The 19,518-nt window shown below is 47.3% G+C and overlaps 1 protein-coding gene and 1 pseudogene across 2 annotated transcripts; one reads left to right on the top strand and one right to left on the bottom strand.

Moving 5' to 3' along the window:
• Nucleotides 1–1,330: 1,330 nt before the first annotated feature.
• LOC119801153 lies at nt 1,331–9,785 on the top strand (annotated as a pseudogene).
• A 3,999-nt stretch (nt 9,786–13,784) lies between these two features.
• Nucleotides 13,785–19,518, bottom strand: S100a16 (S100 calcium binding protein A16). Of its 2 annotated transcripts, none has more exons than XM_038311444.1 (3): nt 19,365–19,518; nt 14,738–14,906; nt 13,785–14,525 (listed from the first exon to the last, which is right to left on the bottom strand). In XM_038311444.1, exons 2-3 carry the CDS (start codon nt 14,888–14,890, stop codon nt 14,349–14,351), a joined length of 330 nt encoding a protein of 109 aa, XP_038167372.1. In that variant the 5' UTR covers nt 14,891–14,906; nt 19,365–19,518; the 3' UTR covers nt 13,785–14,348. The 2 variants fall into 2 exon arrangements, with proteins under 2 accessions (XP_038167372.1, XP_038167374.1); XM_038311446.1 differs by lacking the exon at nt 19,365–19,518 and adding an exon at nt 15,531–15,679.

Genomic DNA, 19,518 nt, shown 5'->3' with positions numbered 1-19,518 from the left:
TGCTCTTGATCTATAGTTCTGGGTGGTCTCTCAGACTCATAGCAGTCCCTCGGCCTCCAATTTTCCTGCCTTGGCCTGAGGAATTCTATGATTATGAATAAGCAATGAGCGTCACCACATGCAGCAGCTGCTGCTGCTTCCTCTTCCTCCTCCTCCTCCCCTTCCTCCTCCTCCTTTTTTTTCTTTATCTTCTTTTCATTTTTTGAAACAGGGTCTCATTATTACTCCAGGCTGACCTCAAACTCATAGTAATCCTCCTGCCTCGATCTCCCAAATGCTGGGATTATACAAGCCATTAAATTTAGCTTGAAAATATGTAGAGGAAAGATTTTTTAAAATATTTTCAACAAAGAAATGATAAAGGAATATTGGGTGTCTTTGAAAACAATGCAGCCTTTATCTGCTTGGAAAACGAGGGCTACCAAAGACACCCCTAACCATTGGGTTCTTCTCTTGCAAATTCACAGACCACAGGAGGTAAACTCTGTGTGTGTGTGTGTGTGTGTGTGTGTGTATAGTAAATCTGATTTATTTCACTTAACACGATGAGTTTCAGTTTCTGCAAATAACACAATGTCATTTTTCTTTTTTTCCTTTGTTTTTTTATTGTTTTTATTGAGCTATACATTTTTCTCCACTCCCTGGAGAGATGGCTCAGCCATGAAAGGCTAGGCTCACAACCAAAAATAAAGCAGAAGGTAAATATTTTTTAGAGAAATATTTACTGGTAGAAGCTCAAGAGGAAGAGAACAAGACAGATAGAGACAGATAGAGACCAATAGAGATGAAGTGCATATAGCAAGAGGGGTCTCAGGAAACAGGACACCATCAAGATGCTAGTCTGGGGCTTTATTTGTTTGTTTACACATATGTTCATATGTTCCAGGACAGGCTCCAAAGCTACAGAGAAACCCTGTCTCAAAAGACACACAAAAAAATGTGATAGGTTAGGTAAACAGAGGAAGGAGCTAAGGGAAGAAAGGGAGCCAGGTAGGTGGGATGTGACGTGGGGAGAGCAGAGAACCTGCCTCATAAGGTTTAAAAAAGACACAAACTGGACACTTGCTTGGCACAGTTGAGACTGTAGGTTCAAACCCCAGTACTACAGAAGGAGGAAGAGGAGGAGAAGTGTTGATAAAGATGCAGAGCTGAAGATGGTAGCGTACTCCTTTAATCCCAGCACTTGGGAGGCAAGAGGCAAGCAGATCTCTGAGTTTGAGACCAGCCTGGTCTACAAGAGCTAGTTCCAGGACAGCCAGGACACAGAGAAACCCTGTCTTAAACCACCGCCCCACTCCAAAAAAATAAAAATAAAACAAGTTGCTGATCAATGGATACAGGCTCACAGCCAGGCAAGATGAAACATTTCTGGAGACCTGTCACACCACAGTGCACATACATACATGGCAAGATGAAACATTTCTGGAGACCTGTCACACCACAGTGCACATACATACATGGCAAGATGGGACACACCTGTAGTCCCAGACACTTAGGACACTGAGGGAGGAGGATCACTTGAAGCCAGGAGTTCAAGACCAGCCTGGACAACAAATTGAGAGTGTTCTCTGTCTACCTACCTATCTCTCTCTCTCTCCTCTCAAGGACCTCTATAGTAACCTTGAGCTTGTGACAATCCTCCCGCATCAACCTTCCTACTACTAAGAGCACTATACTTATAAAACACTATCTCAAATCTTATGTGGGACCAGAAAGGAGGCTCAGTGGTTAAGAGTACTATCTGAGCCGGGCGGTGGTGGAGCACGCCTTTAATCCCAGCACTCGGGAGGCAGAGGCAGGCGGATCTCTGTGAGTTCAAGGCCAGCCTGGTCTACAAGAGCTAGTTCCAGGACAGGCTCTAAAAAAGCTACAGAGAAACCCTGTCTCGAAAAACCAAAAAAAAAAAAGAAAAGAGTACTATCTGCTCTTTATGTTTGTTTGTTTTGTTTCATTTTTGTTTGTTTTTCAAAACAAGATTTCTCTACAGCTTTCTCCCAGAGCCTGTCCTAGAACTAGCTCTATAGACCAGGCTGGCCTAGAACTCACAGAGATCCACCTGCCTCTGCCTCCCAAGTGCTGGGATTAAAAATGTGCACCACCATCATCACCATCGTTGGGCAGGCGCTGGCTGCTCTTGTAAAGGACCCAGTTTACTTCCCAGCACTCACAGCAGCTCAACCATCGTGAGTCCAGTTCCAATGCATCCAATGTCCTCTTCGGCCTCTAAGGGCACCAAGCATGCACATGGTACACAGACACACATGTAGGGAACAGACATATAGACATAAAAAGGGTTTGGCCAGTGAATCCCAATACCTGGGAGGCAGAAGCAAGTGGATCTCTGTGAGTTCAAAGCCAACCTGGTCTACAGAGTGAGTTCCTGGACAACCAGGGCTACACAGAGAAACCCTAGCTTGAAAAATCCAAAAAAAATGTACATAGCATTAATAATAATATATTGTGTCATGTATACTAAAAAGTAGAGGATGTTGATTTTAAAAATGGTAAACACACCTTCAGTACTATCAGTACTTCAGTACTTGAGAAGTAGAGGCAGCTGGATCGTTGTGAGTTCGAACTCAGCGTGGTCTACATAGTGAGTTCTGGACCAGTCAGAAATTCATAGAGAGGCCATATAGCAAAAACAAACAAACAAAACCCTTATGCTGTGTGTTGTCATGGTTGATAGTAGATGGTAGATGGATGGGCTGTGTAAGATTGACACCAAAAAATGTGCGAGCAAGTTCTTTGCCATTCAGTTAGGCAGAGTGTTGCTATCTGGAGGAGGCAAAGGTGCTGCCTCTGCCTTTGGTTTTGACTGGAAAAAGACTACTGTGGCTCTCTGTTCCCCGAACAGACCAGTCCCTCAGGCAACAGAACACCAGCTGCAGCCCCCATCCCCCACGCCCACGCCTCCTGTGGACACCACAAACCATCCCTTCATAATTTGCTCCCCCACTCAGTGCTGCATCCCAGCCTCCAACACTCACAGGCCTTCCCTGTGAACACACCAGCTGAGCAGGCCAGCAACACAGACAAAAGACAGCCACCACACTCTGAAAATCCAGAGAGGGAACAGAACACCCACCCAACAAAGACAAACACAGGAATCAGCACCTACACCTATAGTTATCCAAACCTAGATGCCCAGATGCCAGGGTAAGAACACAATCAATAACAGCCAGGACAGTATGACTCCACCAGAGCCCAGCTAGCCTACCACAGCAGGCCCTGAATATTCCAACGTAGCTGAAGTACAAGAAAAAGACCTCAAAGCCAACCTTATGAAGCGGATAGAAGTCCCTAAGGAGAAAATAATAAATCCCTCAAGGAAATCCGGGAAAACACAAGCACTTGGAAGAAATTAATACATCCCTTAAAGAAAGCCAAGAAAAGGCCAGGTGGAGGTAGCACACGCCTTTAATCCCAGTATTCGGTAGGCAGAGGCAGGTGGATCTCTGTGAGTTCGAGGTCAGCCTGGTCTACAAGAGCTAGTTCCAGGACAGGCTCCAAAGCTATAGAGAAACCCTGTCTCGAAAAAACAAAACAAAAAAAAAAAAATGAGAGAATCTCAGCCATTGAAGATAGGACAGAACAATGGATACATAGGTCAAGGAAAATGTTAAATCTAAAAAAATTCCTGACACAAAAAATCCAGAAAATCTGGGACACTATGAAAAAACCAAACCTAAGAATAATAGGGATAGAAGAAGAAAAAAATCTCAGATAAAAGGCACAGAAAATATTTTTAACAAAATCATAGAAAAAAATTTCCTAACCTAAAGAAGACACCTATTTTTAAAAAAAAAAAAAAAAAAAAAAGTACAAGAAGCATAGAGAACACCAAATAGATTGGACTAGAAAAGAAAGTTCCCCTTGTCACATAACAATCAAAACACTAAACATTCAGAACAAAGAAAAAGTATTAAAAGCTACAGTGGAAAAAGACCAAGTAACAAATAAAATATATAAACCTGTTAGAATTACACCTGACTTCTACACAGAGACTCTAAAAGCTAGAAGGGCCTGGACAGATGTGCTGCAGACTCTAAGAGACCACAGATGCCAGCCCAGACCGCTATACCCAGCAAAACTTTCAATCACCGTAGATGGAGAAAATAAGATATCCCATGATAAAGTCAAATTTAAACAACATCTTTCTACAAATCCAACCCTACAGAATGTGCTAGACGGAAAACTCCAACCAAAGGAGGTTACCCACACCCATGAAAATGCAGAAAATAAATCATCTCACACCAGCAAAACCAAATGAAAGGAAGAACACATACACAGTCATACATACTCACACACACACACCAACAACAGCAACAATAAAACAACAGGAATGAACAACCATTGGTCACTGATACCTCTCAATATCGATGGTCTCAAATCCACAATAAATGGATGTGAAAACAGGACCCATCCTTCTGCTACATACAAGAAATATAACTCAACATCAAAGATAGATATTATCTCAGAATAAAAGGTTATAAAAAGATATTCCAAACAAATGTACCTAAGGAGCAAGCTGGTGTAGCCATTTTAATATCTAACAAAAACAACAGAAAGCTTATAAATTCATGGAAACTGAACAACTCTCTACTGAATGAAAAATGGATCAAGACAAAAATAATTAAAGGCTCCCTAGAATTCAATGAAATTTAACACACAGCACACTCAGATTATGGGACACAATGAAAGCGGTGCTGAGAGGAAAGTTCAAGGCACTGTCCACATCAAAAAACTGGAGCATCTCAAACTAGGCACTTAACAGCACACCTGAAGTTTTTGAACAAAAAGAAGCAAGCACACAGAAGAGGAGTAGATGGCAAGAAATAATCAAACTGTGGGCCGAAATCAATCAATAAAATAGAAACAAAGAGAACAATATCAAAGAATCAATGAAACAGAGAATTGGTTCTTGGAGATAGATAGATAAAACTTTATCCAAACTAACTAAAAGATGGAGAAAGACTATCCAAATTAACAAATCAGAAGTTAAAAGGGCATATAATAACAGACATTGAAGAAATTCAGAGAATTATAAAGTGTCTTAGTTAGGGTTTCTATTGATTTTGCAAAGAGACATCATGACCATGGCAACTCTTATAAAGGAAAACATTTAACTGGGGTTGGCTTACAGTTCAGAGGTTCAATCCATTATCATCATGGTGGGACATGGCAGCGTGCAGGCAGACGTAGTGCTGGAGAGGTAGCTGGGAGTCCTACATCTTGCAGGCAACAGGAAGAGGTTTGAGACTCTGGGTGGTATCTTGAGCACATGTGAGGTCTAAAAGCCACCTCCACAGTGGCACGCGTCCTCCAGGGAGACCACACCTATCCCTACAAGGCCACACCTCCTAACAGTGCCACTCTTTTCCTCCAAACCACCACGTAAGGACATGCTTTAGAAACCTGTACTCCACCAACCTGGGAAATCTAAGAAATGGATAACTTTCTTGATAGGTAGCACTTACCAAAGTATAAATTTAAATAGACCTATAAGCCCTAGTGAAGTAGAAGCAGTTGTTAAAAGTTTCCCAATCCAAAAAAAGAAAAGAAAAAAAAAAACAGGTTTTTAGTGGAGAATTCTCCCACACTTTCAAAGAAGAGTAAAGCCAATACTGCTCAAATTATTCCACAAAATAGGGACAGAAAGAATATTGCCTAGTTCATTTTATGAGACCACAGAAACCCTGGTTTCCAAAACATATAAAGACTCAACAACAAAAATTACAAACCAATTTCCTTTATGAACATATATGTAAAAATGCTCAATTTTTTCTTATTAGTTTTTCAAGACAGGGTTTCTCTGTGTAGCCCCGGCTATCCTGGAACTCACTTTGTAGACCATACTGGCCTAAAACTCATGAAGAAACACTTGCCTCTGCCTCCTGAGAGCTGGGACTAAAGGTGTGAACCACCATAGCCTGACTTAGGCATGAGAAGCCAAACACCCAAACTGAAGCAGGGTGATTATATAGCTTGTATGCAAGGGATGAAGTATGATCAAAAGCTAAATGCTTTAGACAGGGACTTGGGGTGCTGGCAACTTCAGGGGAGGAGCTGCCAGTAGCCACCAAGAATTCAGAACTGGGTTTCTTGGTGCCTTTCCTTTGTTCAGACATTCTCTGAGAGGATGGGGTTTGGAAAGAGAGAAAGTAGGGGGGAGGAGGGTCAGCTTTCCAGATGACACAGGAGTGAGCCTAAGTTTCCAACCCAACAGTGACATACCTAAACATAATAGACAGTTCACAGCCAGCATCAAACTAAATGGAGAGAAACTCGGCCATTCCACTAACATCAAGAACAAGACAAGGCTGTCCTCTCCATGTCTTTTTGATATAGCACTTGAAGTTTTAGCTACAGTTGAAAGACAACTAAAGGAGATCAAGGGGATACAAACTGAATCAGAAGAAATCAAAGTATCATTATTCGCAGATGGTATGATAATATAAATGACCCTAAAAATTCCAAGACAGAACTCCTACAGCTTATAAACTCAGGGAAGTGGCCAGATAAAAGATTAAGTCAAAAAAAAAAAAAAATCAGGGTCGGGCGGTGGTGGCACACGCCTTTAATCCCAGCACTCGGGAGGCAGAGGCAGGCAGATCTCTGAGTTCGAGGCCAGCCTGGTCTACAAGAGCTAGTTCCAGGACAGGCTCTAGAAACTACAGAGAAACCCTGTCTCGAAAAAAAAAAAAAATCAGTAGCCCTCCTATATACAAATGACAAATGGGGTGTGTTCGAATGGGTAGTTTAACCAGAAGTGGGCGGCCTTCTACTCAGAAGATGTAGGACTCCATAGCGGCGGCAAAGCAGACTACAGTCTGTCCACCGACTGCCCGCAGGATAGTGGCAGATGTGCAGAGTGCTCTGGGCTTCCGCATCAAGCGGCAGCTGCAGGTCTGGGAACCATTCAGGACCCCAGGTCCAGAGCCAGAAACCAAGAGGCCCCAACGCCAGTATGCACACCAAGTGCTGAAGACTTCAAGGAGCTGGAGTTTCTGACCCAGGCACTGGAAAAGGCTGTGCGGGTGAGGAAAGGCCCGTCTAAGCCTGGATAAAGAGACAGTACCCCCAGCCTGACTTCTGCATCTAATGCAGTCACTTCTGGTGCCACTGCCCCTACCCATTCTCAGGCCTCCAGCCAGGCTGGCAGCCGTGCATCAGGTGCAAGATCCACCAAGGACGTACAACTGGCCGCACTCCCTGCCAAGGATTGCTCCAAGTGCAGATAGAACCCATATGAAAACAGGAGCCCAGCCAGGTGGTGGTGGCGCACGCCTTTAATCCTAGCACTCGGGAGGCAGAGGCAGGCAGAGGCAGGCAGAGGCAGGCAGATGTCTGTGAGTTCGAGGCCAGCCTGGTCTACAAGTGCTAGTTCCAGGACAGGCTCCAAAGCCACAGAGAAACCCTGTCTCGAAAAACCGAAGGAAGAGAGGGAGGGAGGGAGGGAGAGAGAGAGAGAGAGAGAGAGAGAGAGAGAGAGAGAGAGAGAGAGAGAGAGAGAGAGAGAGAGAGAGAGAGAACAGGAGCCCAAGCTGCCGGATCTGGTCCAGGCCTCAAGGACCAACAAATGGTCCCATCAGCTGTTCCTCATGCCCCAGAAGTCTTCACACTGAAAGAAAAGGGAACCCTCAGGAAGGCAGCTTCCCAGAATTCCCGCCTGTGAGCTCAGCTCAGCACTGTACAAGCCAGTGACTCCACAGATGACACCAGAGATGCCAAAATCAGTTCCTCGACAAACTCCAGATGGCTTCCGGCTGGGTCCAGATGCTGCAGAAGTGGAGGCTCATGCCCAGAGCCTGGAGAAGGCCCGTACACTGCTGAGATCGCGCGTGCTGGAAGGGCTGCAGACCACTGCTGGACAGTGTCTCCACAGGATGCAGGCGCGCCAGCAGCTGTGACAGAACTACCAGGATTACGCCCCCCGGAGAAGCCCACCTAGGCCTCGTCGCTCTTCATGGAGCCCTGGGCTCCTTTTCTGCTGTAGCACCAAGGAGCTGCAGACCTAGGCTACCTTGAGGCTTTGTGTGGCCATGCTAGCCCAGCAGATCCATCTAGAAAAGGTTCTGATGGCTGAACTCCTCCCTCTGATAAACACCCAGGAGCCAGGAGGGCCACCTTGGCTGGAGGTGAGCGCTTCCTCACAGTCCTTGGAGATGACTACCTAGGCTGGGCAGAAGCCTCCTGCCTGGGAGAGTCTCCCTCCTCTCAGCTGGAGTGAGTAGGGATTGAGGGGGATTTTCCTGTTTGGAGGAAGCTAAGAGCACAGAGCCAGCTGTGACTTCCATGAGAAAGCTGGTGGTCAGGAAGTGTGTGTGTTTATATTGTATCAAAGTCAGGCTTGGTAAGGAGCTTTTCATGGTCCTGCTTCTTTCTTGGTGGTTTTAAGGATTTTATTAATTAAGGAGCTTGGGCACACCTATAATCTCACCACTGGGGAAGCTGAGGCAAGGGGATTCTAAGTTTAAGGACAGCCTGAAACCCTGTCTAGAGTAAATAAATAAAGAAAAAATATATCAAGCAAAAACAAAAACAACAACAACAAAAAATGGCAAATGGAGTGGGAAAAAAAATTGGGGAAACAACACCCTTCACGGCAGCTTCAAATAATACAAAATGTCTTGGGGTAACTCTAACCCAGCAAGTGAAAGACAAAAACTTCAAGACTTTGAAAAAAGAAGTTGAGGAAGATATCAGAAGATGGAAAGATCTCCCATGTTCATGGATTGAGCAATCTACAGATTCAATGCAATCCCCATCAAAATTCCAACACAATTCTTTTTTATTATTATTTTATTTTTATTTTTTTATTCATTGGTGTTTTGTCTGCATGTAAGTCTGTGTGAGGTTGTCAGAAACCCTGGAACTGGAGTTAGAAACAGGTGTGAGCTTCCATGTGAGGGCTGGGAATTGAACCCAGATCCTTTGGAAGAGTAGCCAGTACCCTTAACCGCTGGGCTATCTCTCCAACACAATTCTTTATAGACCTGAAAGAACAATTCTCAACTTCAAACGGAAAAACAAAAACCTGGGATAGATAAAACAATCCTGAATAATAAAGGAACTGCTAGAGGTATCACCCTTCCTGATTTCAAGCTGTACCACAGAACTATAGTAATAAAAACTGTGTGGAAATGGCATAAAATCAGACATGTGAATCAATGGAATCAGACTGAAGACCCAGACATAAATCCACACACCTATGGACACCTGATTTTTAATAAAGAAGACAAAAACACACAATAGAAAAGAGACAACATCTTCTGTCAGAAATCACCTTCTTCCAGCCACTTCCTCCCTCCCCAAAAATGCTATCAGGACTGGCTTGATCAGCTAGATCCGCTGTTGTGAGCTTTTCATAAATGCGACTGTATGGTGTACACTGTGTCTTACTTGGCTTCTTTGCCCTAGAAGAGAATACAAGGGCTTTCTGGTGCTGATTACATACGTGTATTCATTTTATGAATATTTACCAAGCTGCATCATCGATCATGCTTTATGACTGTTCTATGTATGTAAATACAACTCAATAAAAATGTTAAAAAAAAAAAGAAAAAAGACAACATCTTCAACAAATGACGCTGGTCAAAATGGCTATCTGCATGTGGAAGAATGCAAATAAATTCATATTTATCACCTTACAGAAACTCAAGTCCGAGTGGATCAAAGACCTCAACATAAAACCAGATCCACTGAACCAGATAGAAGAGAAAGCAGGGATACTTTTGAACTCATTGACACGGGAGAGAACTTCCCAAGCAGAACACCAATAGCACAAGCACTAAGATCAACAACTAATAGATGGGACCTCATGCTGTGGGATGTCCTTCTGTACACTGTGAATATGTGTTGCTCTCACTGGTTGATAATATAAGCTGATTTGGCCTATAGCCAGGCAGACTAAAACTGGGCAGGAAAGCCAAACAGAAATACATGGAGAAGGAAGGGCATAGTCAGAGAGATATGTGAGCCAGTCTCCCAAGAAGCAAGATGCCAGAGGACTGGTAAAGCCACAGCCACATGACAGTACATAGACTAATAGAAATGGGTTAATGTCAATGTAAGAGCTAGTTAGTAATAAACCTGAGTTATCAGACAAACATTCTGTAGTTAAAAGTAAACCTCTGAGTGATTATTTAAAAGCAACTGTGGGTTGGGGTGGGACAGAAAAACCTGTTTACAGCCTCATGAAACTGAACAGTTTCTGTAAGGCAAAGGACACTGTCAATAGGACAAAGCAGTAGCCTACAGAATGGGAAAAGATTATTACCAACTCTACGTCTGTTAGAGGGCTAATGTCCGAATATATAAAGAACTCAATAAACTAGATATTAAATAAACCAAATGATGCAATTTAAAGATGGGGTACAGATCTAAACAGAGAATTCTCAATGGAGGAATTTCAAATGGCCAAGAGATAGTTTTAAAAAAATTTAACATCCTTAGCCATCAGGAAAATGCAAATTACATCAAAACTACTTTGAGAGTCTATTTTACACCTGTTGGAATGGCCAAGATCAGTTACACAAGTGACAGCTCATACTGGCAAGGCTGTGGAGCAAAGGGAACACTCCTCCATTGCTAGTGGAAGTGCAAACTTGTACACTATGGAAATCAATATGGCAGTTCCTTAAAAAAATTGGGAATCAATCTACCTCAAGACCCAGCTATATGGGGGTTGAAGAGATGGCTCAGTGGTTAAGAGCACTGACTGCTCTTTCAGAGGACCCAGGTTCAATTCCCAGCACTCACGTGGCAGCTTGCAACTGTCTGTAACTCCAAGATTCGACACCCTTACACAGACATATATACAGGCAAAACACCAGTGCACATAAAATAAAAATACTTTTTTAAAAAGACCCAGCTATACAACTCTTGGACATATACCCAAAGGACACTCCATCCTACTACAAGGATGCTTGCTCAACTACACTCATTGTGGCTTTATTCATAATAGCCAGAAACTGGAAGCAACCTAGATGCCCCTCAACCAAAGAATGGATAAAGAAAAAGTGGTACACTTACATAATGGAGTATTATCCATCTGTTTTAAAAAAATGACATCATGAAACTTTCAAGCAAATAGATGGAACTAGAAAAAAAAATCATCCTGAATTAGGTAATCCAGACCCAGAAAGACAAATATGTCATGTATTCACTTATAAGTGGATATTAGTCATTGTGGAAATGATAATCAAGCTACAATTCATAGACCTAGGGATGCTAGGTAAAGAGGAGGGATCTGGGGGGCATATGGATCTCTCTGGGAAGGGGAAATAGAATAGAATTTGGAGGTGAACTAGGGTGGGAGGGGATGGGATAGAGAAAGAGTGCAGGGAGAAACAGCTGGAGTTGGGCTGCATTTGCGGGATGGTGTGGAACCTGCATAGTGGAAGCTATGAAGACGGTCCTCAGGAGGACTCCTAGTAATGGGGAATACAGAGTCTGAACTGGCCATCTTCTAGAGCCAAGCAGGGCTCCCAATGGCGGGACTAGGCTGCATTTGGTTGACTTGTTGGTTAAGTCGGCCTGTGGAGATCCCCAAACAACCAAGGCTGATGCTAGGACAGAGTGATGCTAACTACAAACTGGCCGTGGGACCCCATTGCTGAGGACAACAGCCATACAGCTCACTGAATGTGGGGAGGTCAAATGGGTGCCTGCAGAGAGCCTTCATCCCTACGCTCTAGTCTCTTTGGTGTGGAAGATACTCGGCAGGCCCCAGAGTTCCTTCTCACCAAAAGAGAAACCTGGACACCCATCCAACCATGAAACCTTTGGCCTGCATCCTGCCTGCAAGATGTCCTGGAGCAACGGCGCTGCAGAACTTGTGGAAGTGGCCAACCATGTCTGATTTAACAGTGAGAGGGAATCCATGCCAGACATTGGTTGGTTGGCCGGGAACCAGAAACTGGGTAGTTCAGAGACCTAAGGTAGAACTAAACAGGACTGGTCTTTTTTAAAAAAAAAAATCAATTAAATAATTCCTAATGATGTTCTGTTATGCTCATAGATCAATGCCTTTGTCAAGTGGCCTTGTCCAGTGGTCAAAAGAGAGGCTTTCTCTGGCAGGAACAGATGCAGAGGCCCACAGCCAGACAGCATGTGGCAAGAGAGTTTATATTTGAAGTCTCCGTCTGACTCGTCCCATCAGAGCTCAGAGAATCATGAGGAAAGGGGGAAGAAAGATTATAGGACTCAGAGGGGATGGAGGACACCAGAAGAACACGGCCCTCTGAGTCAACTAAGCAGGGCTCACATGGGCTCACAGAGACCAAAGCAGCAAGCTTGGGCCTGCATGGGTCTGCACCAGGTCCTCTGTACACATGTTGTTACTGCTAGCTTGGTGTTTTTGAGGAACTCGTAACTCTGGGATCAGGTATGTCTCTAACTCTTGTCTGGTCTTGGTATTCTTCTCCTATCAGGTTGCCTTGTCCAGCCTCAGTGTAAGGGTTCTTGTCTTGTCTTTTTGTATTTTGTTTTGTTGTGTTTGGTTGTTGTCTCTTGTTGGCTTGCTCTTTTCTTAAGGGAAAGTGAAGCAGAGTGGATCCAGGGGAGAGGAGAGGTAGGGGGAGCTGGGAAGAATGGAGGGAGGAGAAACTGGAGTCAGGATGTATTGATGAGAGAAGTATCTACTTTCAATAAAAGAATAGACAGACAGACAGAGAAGGGAGACCAGCAATGCCTTGAATCAGCTGGTCTGAGGCACACCAGTTTCACAAAGTTGAAAATCCTTACATGGACTCTAATAAAAAGTCTCTGCACCTAGGCTTGGCGGTGGCCCATACCCTTAATCCCAGCAGTTCGGAGGCACAGACACTTGGATCTCTGTGAGTTCAAGGCCAGTCTTGTCTTCATAGTGAGACCCTGTCTAAAAAAAATAAACAAAAGCAATGGGGGGGGGGGGCGGGGGGTGGTGGCGCACGCCTTTAATCCCAGCACTCGGGAGGCAGAGGCAGGCGGATCTCTGAGTTCGAGGCCAACCTGGTCTACAAGAGCTAGTTCCAGGACAGGCTCTAGAAACTACAGGGAAACCCTGTCTCGAAAAACCAAAAAAAAAAAAAAAAAAAAAAAAAAAAAAAAAAAAAAAAAAAAAAAAAAAAAGCAATGGGGGGAAAGCAAAACACTCTCTGCCCCTGTGCTTCTCTGGGGCAATCTTAAACTGTGGGGACAGGCTGGGTTTCCTGCCATGTGCGTATTGAGGGCTCCTCAGTGCAGGAACAGAGGGAGATGGAAAAGCTGGCATTGCTCCCAGCAGCTGAAAACTGTGGTTCCTTTCTGTCTCTGGCTTCCTACACCTTTACACAGTTCCTCACCCCACAATGTCTCTGCACATTAGAATTATCCTCTGAGGAGGATCTCAGCCTTCCATGCAACTTATGGCTCAAGACTGAGGTTCCTAGCCCTCTCATTTAACTGCAGTGGGACTAAGTGACACCTACTATGCACCTAGAAGTTGAAAGTGAGTCTGAGAATAGGTTATGAGGGCCTTTGGGAATTGCAGGCAAACAACACCTGCTGAGCTGCATGTCCCAGACTGTCTTTGAACTCCAGACCCTTGTGTTTCAGCCTGGGTTCTAGGGTTACGTGTATGTGCCATTGAGGCCATTTTAACTTCTGGCTTTCTTTTTTTCCCTTGCTTTGTTTGCATATGAGGTTTGCTTGTGAGAGTCCCTGGAGCCTCAGAGTCCAGGAAAAAGACCACCGACATGGGATAAAAACCGAAGGGGTGTGGAAAAGTTAAAGAACATCACAAAGGAACCAGCCAAGAGTTACAAATTCCAATTCCAGCCTTTATTTCAATGGCAGAGCAGAGAGGAGGCTCAACCCAGGTTAGGTCATTCCTAGACAGAGACAGCTGGACAGGAGCCCCTGGGAATGCCTCTCCACCCAGCTAAGAGGTTGGGAGGAAGAGAAGAAGATAATACTGGTGCTGCCACTTCCACAGCTGCCACAGCCAGGAGCTGGGACACCTCAAGCAGCAAGCTGACCTCCAGAGGTCAGGGCAGACCCAGAATCAGGCAAGGATCAGACAGGAACAGCAGACATTGCAAGAGTGTACAGACTCAACAAATGAGGAAACTCTTGGGGGCCCCCAAATAGCATTGATATTTCACAAAGGGGACTCCCAAGGCCTGCAGACTCCAGGGACTGAATGCTCAGGGAAGCATGACCACACTGAGACACTCACAGTGAGACTTCGATAGCCATCCCCCAACCCCCGTGTGTTGTTCTGTAAGGGTAGGAACAGGTCTGGAGGGAGGAGGGAGAAAAGAGTCAATGAAAAGCATGGGAAGAACGCTGGCAGGACATGAAAAGGGACCCGAGAGGGGCCTCTAGCTGCTGCCCTGCCCCTGCTGCTCCTGCTGGCACTCCTGCTGACGGATGAGGTTGGCCATGGGGCTGGTGATACCACCTATCATGGTCCAGTATTCATCAAAACTGATGCGCCCATCATGGTTGGCATCCAGGTTCTGGATGAGCTTGTCAGCTGCCTTTCGGTTCCCCGTGTCCTGTAGAAGAACTGGAGTCAGTAAAACTTGGGATGACCCAGACAGGACCCTAGGCAGAGTCCCGGAAGCAGCCCTGACAGCTGCTGCCTTGGCCAGGCAGGCAGGGCACAGGGAGGGGTCACCGAGCAGGGCATGGGCGGGGGTGGTGGGGGGGAGTATTGCTGAGAGGCCTGTGAGGAGCAGAGGAGACAGGGAGAGCAGAAGCCAGGTACCGTCAGCATGTGGTTCAGCTCTCTCTGGAGCATCTTGCGGAAGCCACTCTTGCTGATCTTGTTCTTGACCAGGCTGTGCTTGGATACGTATTTATAGAAGTTCTCCACCAGGACGACAACTGCCTTCTCCAGCTCCGTGTAGCACTCAGCCATCTCACTGCCTCAGCTCCTAGGAACCAGATAGAGGGGAGGTGAGGAGAGACATCCCCACACACAGGTCCCAGCACCCCCCAAGACTGCTTGTCTCCTGAGCAGGGAGAGGAGCAGGCATGGAAGAGCAAAGGGAGTGCGGGGGCGGCCCTGGAAGGAGAGCTGAGCACTCCTCTAATCCAGGTGTTCCCCAGCCAGGCTGCCAACTGCCAAAACAGGTTCTCCAGGTCCTTCCCGTGCCCTAGGCAGCCATGCTGCCTGTCAGAGCCCTCTGAGAGTTGGAGGCTCCTGTGGGAAGTGGAGGCAGGTAACTGTTCCCCTATACACACCAGGGTCTCCTGTTCTAGGGAACCACAGCTGGGAAGAGTTGAGAAAGGGAAGGCCAAAGACTTTTATCTTCCATCCCAGGGACTAGCTGAGACCCCAGCCCTAGGCCACAAAGCAGGAATAGAAGCCCTTGGCCCATTCAACCCCTTGCATGGGCTCTAAGACCGTGAGTTCAGGGACTCAGGCCACCACTGTCCCTCTCCATCAGAATAGATTTTGTGTGGCTCCCCTCCTGGCCACACCCTGTCAGCCTCTCCTCCCTCATAACCATTCCTAAGTAGACATCATGACCCAACAACACCCTTCACCCCATTACCTAAGAAGATGCAGGCCCAGTTCTGCCCCAGCTGGAGACAGACTCTGGGCCTGTGGACGCAGCGGCTGCCTGGCAGAGGCCAGATGCATCACCCCCTCACCCCAGAACAAAAGGCACTCTCAGTCCAAGCGGATACAGCCTTACAAATAACAGGATATGAGGGGAGCAGGCGGATCCACTCTGCGAGTCGCCGCCCATGCCCAGAGCCCCTCCAAGTCAGCCTGGCAAATCAGACTCCCCTCCCACCCTCAAGCATAAGAATGAAGTCCTGCCACCCTCCCACAGCTGGCCCCAGGAAGGGAAAGTGAACACAAAAGGACACAGCCACTTGGGCAGGCCTGTGCACCCACAATCAGATACACAAAGATGGTCTCCCTCCCTTCACCAGGCCCCACCAGGCCCTCTGTCCTTACCACCTGCTTTCTATCCTTGACAGCAGCACGGTCCTCTCAGCTGCAGCCCTGACACTCTGGTCCTCCCCAAACTGTACTTGCAGAAAAACTCGCCTTGACCTCTGTTGTTGCTCCACTCTTCCCGGACTCCCACAGCCTTGTCTGCCTTCACCACATCAACACCAGCTGGGGCCATTAGCTAGTTTGGTTAGTCTCCGGCTATTATCTCTCCATCTATGGAGCTGGCATAGTCTTTCTTACATTCAGCTGCTGCTCTCCGATCCAAATAGGAGACTACGTAGATGTGAGGGCAAGGGTTTCTAATCCTGAATACACCACCGCCCTCTTCTTAATCTCTGACACTTGACTGGCCTACAATGCCTGGCCAAGTGTCCTGCTCAGAGGAGATGTTCCAATATTCTACCTCCTTCCAGCCTTAATGCCCAGCATCCAAGGTCCCTCCTACCCTTCTACACTTTTATGCATCTTTTTCTTAAGGAATCATCAGAACAGAAGGAAGGAGGCCAGGATGCAGGAAGGAAGGAGAGTTGAGAGGGTCAGGCTGGGGCATCTCTGATGGGAAATCCTCCCCTCCTGACCACTCTGGTCTGTGGCTGGAAGGATGGCGCACGGTGCCAGACCCACAGGAAACTATATTCTTCCCCATACTCTGTTTGTTAAGGGTGTAACAGTGTGGTTTAATGTTTGAAAGACACTCAAATTCTCTAACATACACAAATAAGGAAGAAAAAAGATTTTCAACCCATGATCTGTCTGCTCTAATGCCCTCGGGTGGGGTGAGGATGGCCTGTGGCCAGCGTTCCTGGAGGTTCTAGAACCTGAGCCGGGATCAGGGAGAGTGGCACTCAGCTTTCCCCCACCCAAGCCTTGAGAGCAAGAGAGGAAATGGGGAACCCCCACACACACCCCACAGGGAAGAGTTCTGTAGGAAACAAAGAAAAGACAGGGAACGAGTAGATAACTGGGTTGCTGTGCCTCTGTCACTGTCTGCAAAGACCAGTCCAGCTCTCCCTCTGTCTGCCTTAAGTCTTGTTCTTCCACCGAGGTAGCTTCCTCCTGCCCCCTTAGCTCTATGCCCAATCCCTACCTGGCCTCTTGCAGCAGTTAGGCAAACAAATAACAGAGGAACACCCAACAGATGATGCAGACACCTGTCCCGGGAGCACGGGGCCAACAGGAGATGCAGCCTTGGTGTGCTGACTCTTTCCCAGGCCGACCTCCCATAGATCTGCCTCCTCCCCAGGTTCTTATAAAATGGACAGCTCTGAGATAACCATCAGGACGAGCAATTTTCTGGAGCTTTGTCTGAAGACAGAGTCTCAGAGTGAGGCAGTCAGGTGTCATTACACCCTCCCCCTCCACCCTCCCCTGGGGGGCAGAAGACAGGCTCAGCGGCCCCACCCATTCACAGCCACCTGCTCCTCAGCCATCCCATCCTTCAGCCAGTCAGGCCTGAGGACCTCCAGGCATGGGGGGTGGTACTCTTCCCTTCCTGATCTATCAGTGGCAGATCTATCCAGGAGGCAATTTTGTCACAAGCAAGTCTTGGAAAGAGAGTTGGGGGTCATATGGGGGTATGCCAGTGTACACTAAAACTTTCCAAAAAAAAAAAAAAAAAAAAAAAAAACAGACATCAGGGAAACACCTGCCCTCCAAAGGGCCCTTCCCTAAAGGGGCCATTCATCTTGGGCCGCACCCTTCCCCCAATGTTCTCTTAGTCTCCTGGACTGATTCATCATTGAGCAACCAGAAGGCTCCCATCCCCCCCTCCCCCCATCCCCGCCCACCTGAACCCAGCTTGCTGACTTTTCCAAAAGCCCAAATTACCCTGACTCCATGCCCCTGGATCTCAGCCACTCTAGCACCACCCTCCCACCCCCAAGTCCTGGGCCCTACCCCTTTGGAAGAGCCTGCTCACCACCATCCCTTAGTCCACCTGGTCTGGACCTCCAGAAGCCTGCCACACCCACCAAGGTTCACCTCACATACACTTAATTCGCAACTTATTTCCAGATGTTGAATATGTCCCTACTCAGGATCCTCACCAAAGCCTACAAGATTTTCACTTTTAGGTCTGACGTGCTCCGTGTCCCTCTCCACTGCCTCGGATTGACCCCCTGCTTCACCATTTGTCTGGGTACTCATTCACCAATGGCCTCATTGGCTCACTTCCATTCATTCGCGTTTACATTCACTCAGGCTCCCATTCATTCAGCCATTCCCTCCCTGCTAAGCTCATTCCTCCCAACTGCTATCAATATGCAGGGATAGTAAAATAACTGGGCTAGGAATCTTTGTTCTCAAGGCTCTATGGTGACTCCCTCCAGCCTCCCAGACCCAGTCTCTGTCCCTCTGTGTTTCTCCAGTGTTGGAGGATAATGGTGCAGAGGTGTTCCTACCTTCACACCCTCACAAGACTCACGACATTACACCCACATATAAACATCCACGAACAGAGCAGAGAACTTTGCCAGTCCTGATCTGCTTGGGGACCCCATTTATCCCCAGCCAACTTCTGCTGAAGCAAGAACTCCTTTGAATTTTTCTACCTCGTGAAGTTGTAAGTGGGGGGTGTGCACGCACACACCTCTACCCCAGGCCTCCCCAACCTTCAGAGGGCTCCTCTCCTGGGCAAAGCTGAGCCCACCTTCCCATTACCCCTACCCTTGCCCCCACCTCAGCTGGGCTGGGCAGGCAAACACTCCTACAGTGCAGGTGGCTCTGCCAGGCAAACCCAGTCAAGCTGGGACCTGCCTAGGACCTAGAATGGAAAAGCTGCCAGTTTGAAACTCCACTCCTTTCTCTTTCCCTCTCCCCATCCAGGGGACTTCCCAGGCTTCCCCAGGCCCCTCCTAAGGAACACTACCCAGCAAATGAGGCCTGCATCCAGACCCTGCCTGTGCCTCAGGTAAAGGAGAAGCCACCTCAGCCCCTGCCTCTCTTTCCTGGCTTCTTAGGAGCTCTGGACCCTCTCTAGTTCCTTCTGGACCCCATTTTCTCTCCTAGGTCACAGTTACCACAGTTCAGTGAGGCCTGCGTCTACAGTCCAACCACCCCCAACACCCACCAAGAAACACTCACTCTGTTCCCGTTCAGAGAGGACACGGACGCAACAGCTGTGGGTAAGGCCTTGGAATGCTCTGCCCAGAGTCCCAGCCCCTGGAGACAAGCCAGGTCAGCTGCTTGGCCAGGGAGAGGGGCTTACTACCCTGCCTAGTCCTCTAAAGCCTTCACAGAGCCACTAGGGTTTCTCTTTCCCTAACTAGCCTTTGGGGAGAGTTCATTACCAAAATCTTCTGCCCTGCGTCTGCCAGGCACCTCTCTCCCCAGCCTTGTTTCCATGACCCTTCTTCTGACCCGCCAAGGCTTCAGGATCCCCCCAGCCACCCCAGACCTCCCCAGCTGGGGCTGGAGTGCTTACCTGCCTCCCCGTTGTCCACCTCCTCCAGCAGGGCTCTGAGGCCTGGGCTCTGGCACTGACAGCCAGGCAGCTCCTGCTCAGCCGAGCCAGGACTCCTCCCCACGGCACTCCAGAATCTGTCCCACTCCCTTCGCCTGGCTGAGCTGGCTGTGGG

The sequence above is a fragment of the Arvicola amphibius genome, chromosome 14, assembly GCF_903992535.2.
Source record: "Arvicola amphibius chromosome 14, mArvAmp1.2, whole genome shotgun sequence".
Classification (NCBI taxonomy): Eukaryota; Metazoa; Chordata; class Mammalia; order Rodentia; family Cricetidae; genus Arvicola; species Arvicola amphibius.
The sequence above is the reverse complement of the archived record's forward strand: the minus strand, read 5'-3'. Positions and strand labels throughout refer to the sequence as shown.